Genomic DNA, 4,975 nt, shown 5'->3' with positions numbered 1-4,975 from the left:
GCCTGCTGTTTTTTCTCTTTAACCTCAGAGGTAGGGATCTCCATAGATTGCAAGGGGCACTTCCAATGCAGTGGCTCCTTCAGTGTTTTTTGTTTTGCACCCCCCACCCCTCTTGAGCCCTTGAGATTGCTGGGGAAGGGAAAACCGCAGCATATTTAAAACTTCTGCCAATCCCGGCAGGGGTGGGGGGGCGGTGAAATGAAAAACATTAAAGAAGCTGCTGCAGGGGGACACTTTTAGCATGATTTATGGAGATTCCTACTTGTAAGTTATGGGTACTAAATCCCCCTCAGCCCTCTCCTACCCCTGCTGCCTTCTGGTTCCTGCTGGGGCACTGGGTGGCTTCACTTCCTATCCTGTGCTAAACAACAACAGGTAGGCTAACCAGTTACTACTGGGGTCATCAGTTAAACGAGTAATTCTTTAACCTTTCACATCTCCATTTGTTGGTGTATTTTAAAATGACTGTCATACATATTTTAATCTGTGTAATTAGCATGCACTTTCTAAATTATTTTCCTTTTATATTTCCCTTGCAGTAAGTATGTTTGAATATATGACTTAAAATAACAAGGTTGTTTCTTTCTTCCACTAGAATCTTCCACAGTCTGTAATAGAAAATGTTGGAGGAAAAATATTTACATTTGGATCCTACAGATTAGGGGTGCATACAAAAGGTAAAATTTAGCTTGCCTACAATGGCAGTTCTTCTCTGTGTGAGTTTATGAAAAATGACATTTTATACATAGTAATATATTAGGAAAGCTATTTTGATTTGGAAGTATTTTGAAGCTGTCCAAGGTAGTTGGTATGAGATCTCCCTTGGAACTTTAAATTGGAAAGGATGTCTGAGTTTACAGGCCCAGAATCCTTCCAAGTCAAGCTCTGGGAAGTATAATCTGTGTGAAGTTTCGGGTGCTGATTCAATTTGGAGGAGATTCGGCCCGATTTGGTAGCTGAATCTCTGAATCCGAATTGAATTGGGAGTCCAGTAAAAAAGGTCTGAATCGATTTGGGGAGATTGTCAGTCAGTCCCCACTTGCCACCACAGGGAGCTGGACTCGGACTCAATGCTGGTAAGTAAAGGTGGGGCTGGACCAAGAGGGAGGGGTCCACGGGGGGGACCCCAGCATCCTGGCACTTAAAAAAAAAAAAAAAAAAAAAAAAAAATGCCTGCACTCAAGGGCTGCTGCAGTGGCCATCAGGGCTTCTGGGAGGTTGTGGCAGAGCCCCCCAGTGCAGTGGGAGGCATCAGGGAGTGCCCCGTGCCTTGCAGGAGCCGATGAGTACAGGCTTTTTGGGTTTTTTTAAGAGCCGGGAGGCTGGGGCCCAGCAGGGCAACCATTGACAGGGCTGGGAGAGTGGGCAGGGGATGGGGCCTGGCTGACTCGGTGGCAGCTGAATCCTTTAATTGGATTCAGCCGAATCGGTTTGGGACAGCGATTTGGATTACCAGGTTGAATGACTGTTCCCCGAATTGGCCGAATCCAAAGCAAAATAGTAGCTGCTTCGCACAGGCCTACTGAGAAGTGAAAATGCTGAAATCAAAGGTATTTTGTTTTTTTGAAGGTGCAGGGATAATTAGTATAGCTTCAGTTCCTGTTATAATACTTTGAAATATCCTGTGCTTGAACAGAGCAAAATGAGGAATGGCGGTATCTTTTTTTATTTTTTTTTTATTTTTTTCCTTGCAAGAATTCTGTTAAAAGCCACTTAGAGTACTCCGTGTGGTTTATTTATATAACTTTGTTAATTAATCTGTGTGTTAGGTGCTGATATAGATGCATTGTGTGTTGCACCAAGACATGTGGAAAGAAGTGACTTTTTCACCTCATTTTATGAAAAATTGAAGCAACAAGAAGAAGTGAAAGATTTGCGGGTATGTTGGTTTTTTGAAATATAATTAAGACAAATAATGAAAATTAAGAAATATCTGAAGCAAAAAAAACTTTAGGTCTGTTAAAATTAGGAAGCAGTTTAATTAAATTCTGCACCACTCAGACTAGTTTTAGTCTGTCTTCTGCATATTCCTATTTATGAAAGGGTTAAATCTAGACAGTGGAACCTTTTAATAGCAGTGCTCACTAGAGTATTCACAAGTTCTTTTTGCCCCTCTCCCCCTCTCCTCAGTGTTCCCAGATGTTTACCACCAGAAGCAAAATATAGTATAGATGATCTCCCATTTGAAGGAGACAAACTTTTGAGCAATGAAACATGTAAAATTGTGGACAAAATGAACATTACATGTTCCATAGGTTTTTGGAGGATTACTAGGGCCTTTCTTCAGGTATTATGGACAGCTTTATCACTAACCTGATCATCTGTTGTTATGCCCATGCATGTCACTTGTGCAAGTAGTAGCAACAAGGGATACTTTAAATTAGTGAGCAGAAACAAAGCGTCCTGTAGTTGAATCTTCTCTGCTTGGTATCAGACTTTGTTTGCCATTCAGATAAAGTACTGCAAAACATTACTTAGAGATGCATGGGTTTTAGAAATGATAAAGGATTGTGCCATTCAGTTAAACCTTTTCTAGTTAGGGACCCCCTCATGAGAATATACTAGGGTAAAAAGTTATCTTGTTTAGGTGGGAATAATAGAGGAGATTCAGAGTGCTCAGCTACCAAAGTTTATGCAGTAATTCCTAATATGATAAAGAAAAGGACTTTTGTGAGGTATGAGGCAGCTCAACACGTAAATCAGAAAGTTTTAGTTTCTAGCCTTGAATATTCCTTCCCTTGTAGTCCCAAATTTTTAGCTCTCTAACAGAGGACCTGCTTAAAGCATGTCTTCAAAGTTTTTTTTTTTTCAACTCCAGCTCCTTCACTAATTTAATGTCATGTGATTTCAAGACCAGTTGAGGGTATATCTCAACAATTGTTAGTTTGGGACTGTTGGAAATGTAAAGAGAAGATTTAAAACCTTATTCTTTCTGTCCGTAATGCTTTATTCACACTCCTGACTGGCTGTCTTGGACGCCAGTCGGTGTGAATAAAGCAGTAGGGACAGCAGGCAGTGGACGGGCCAGGCCACTGCAACTGGTCTGGCTTCAATCTGTCCCCTCCCTGCTCCGTGGAGGAGGCGGCAATGGTGCAATGGGGTCGGGGATGGGAGGGAGAAGCCCTGGGTCTGAACTGCTGTTGGGGGAACGGGGTTGGGCCTGAATTCGGGGGTGTGGAGGGCAGGGTCGGATGCTGAGATGTCCCCACTGGTCCCCAGGTGGGTGTGGAGGGAGTGGCTCTGGCCCCAAAGTGGTGACGGTTGGGAGAGTGAGCCTGGTCCTGTGGGCCTCTGTTCCTGCCCAACGTTGTCATGCTCCCCGCCCCAGCAGGTAGCAATGGGGCAGATGGAGGGGGGGTGCTGGCCCCATCCCCCCTGCTCCCTACAGGCCACGAAAATTGAGCAGATTGAGGGAAGGGGGGAAGGGGCAAGGCCCCCCAAAGCCCTGCAGGTGGTGACAAACCAAACAGCGGGGGTGGGGCCAGTGGATAGAGGGGGAGAAGGCCTGGCCCCAAAGGTGGGGGGGGGCAGGGCCAGACACAGGCCTCTGTCCCCAGCTGCCCCTCTCCCCACTCATCATTCTTTATGGGCAATTAGCTAGTACTGCATATAAACCTGGAGTAGACTGACATGTTTTTAAGGATTGCATGAGAAAGATGGGCAAGGATTTCTTATATTGATATCTTATGGGGCCAGCATCATAGGTGGGCTGGAGTCTTACATTTAAAAGCTAGTCTAACATTCTTCATGTTTTAAGGATTGCAGTCACATACAGAAAATGTAACCCAGATCACACTAACACCTAATTAAAACTTATTATTGGAACAAAGTCCTTCCATAGAATCATAGAGAAGTATGCTTCAAGGGGCCTCCAGAGGTCATCTAGTTCAACCTCCTGCCTGAGGTAGAATCATCCCTATCCAAACAGGCCTGTATAATCCATAATCTAAACTGCATACAAGACTGCTCTGAACCCTGACATGACAAAGACCTAATGACCTAACCTGCCACTGGCAAAGCAGGGCAGCATGTCCTGCCTGCTTCTGTAACATGTTGTCAGTATATGCTTATGAGATTGCGGGTTGAGGGCTGTGCCCCACACTCTAAAGGGAGGCAAACCCCTCTCCTCACAGTATATACCAGCTTGACCATGGGGTAAATTTCCTTCCTGACCCCAAATAGAGTAATTGGTCTGACCCTAAATGGAAGGGCAAGACCCTCTAAATAAAAACCTCTGGTTTTGGTCCTAGCAGGAGTATTGGCATACCCCAGCCAGTCCCTCCCCAAGTTCAGTGCCTCAGGTGACACTTAAAACACTCTGACATGTAGCAGGAAGAGGGGTGGGCGCAGCCAGCAAAACCCAAAAGTATTGGAAATGACCATGGTAGAACATAAGTGTAGCTACGCCTAGATCGTCCCTGACCACTGAGATATTAGGACTAGCTTCCCAGATTAAGGACAATAAGTCGTTTTTTAAATATACAGGGGGCAAAAAGAAGGTCGCGGATAATGTGGGGCCCTTGCAGGACGCGTTGGGAAATTTGGTCGTCACACCAGACGACAAAGCTAACATGTTTAATGATTTCTTTGCCTCCGTCTTCCTAAGTAGGGACCAGAACAGCCACCTCCCTGCTGGGCGCCCCTCGAGCCCCGGGGAACGCACAGCTGGGCCAAGGGTTAGCAAGGAATTAGTTAGGGAGCTTCTGGAGGGGCTGGACATGTTCAAGTCAGCCGGTCCGGATGATCTCCACCCTAGAGTTCTAAAGGAATTGGCCAGGGTCATTGCAGGACCCCTGGCACGGCTTTACGAGCACTCATGGTGCTCTGGAGTGGTGCCGAAGGACTGGAAGAGGGCCAACGTGGTTCCCATCTTCAAAAAAGGGAGGAAGGAGGACCCGGGAAACTATAGGCCAGTTAGTCTTACCTCGATCCTAGGCAAGCTGTTCGAGAAAATTATTCTAGCACACATCCAGGA

The 4,975-nt window shown here is 45.5% G+C and overlaps 1 protein-coding gene across 4 annotated transcripts in view; it reads left to right on the top strand.

Moving 5' to 3' along the window:
- PAPOLA (poly(A) polymerase alpha) overlaps nt 1-4,975 on the top strand; it is a 105,489-nt gene that overhangs the window by 30,706 nt on the left and 69,808 nt on the right. For all 4 annotated transcript variants that reach the window (XM_019518602.1, XM_019518600.1, XM_019518599.1 and 1 more), the window contains exons 4-5: nt 596-677; nt 1,770-1,879. In XM_019518602.1, the coding sequence (XP_019374147.1) occupies nt 596-677; nt 1,770-1,879 (192 nt within the window). The remainder of the gene's footprint in view (nt 1-595; nt 678-1,769; nt 1,880-4,975) is intronic.

The sequence above is a fragment of the Gavialis gangeticus genome, unplaced genomic scaffold (genome assembly GCF_001723915.1).
Source record: "Gavialis gangeticus isolate Ggan-Ray unplaced genomic scaffold, GavGan_comp1, whole genome shotgun sequence".
NCBI classification, from domain to species: Eukaryota; Metazoa; Chordata; order Crocodylia; family Gavialidae; genus Gavialis; species Gavialis gangeticus.
This window is presented reverse-complemented; position numbering and strand designations above follow the sequence as displayed.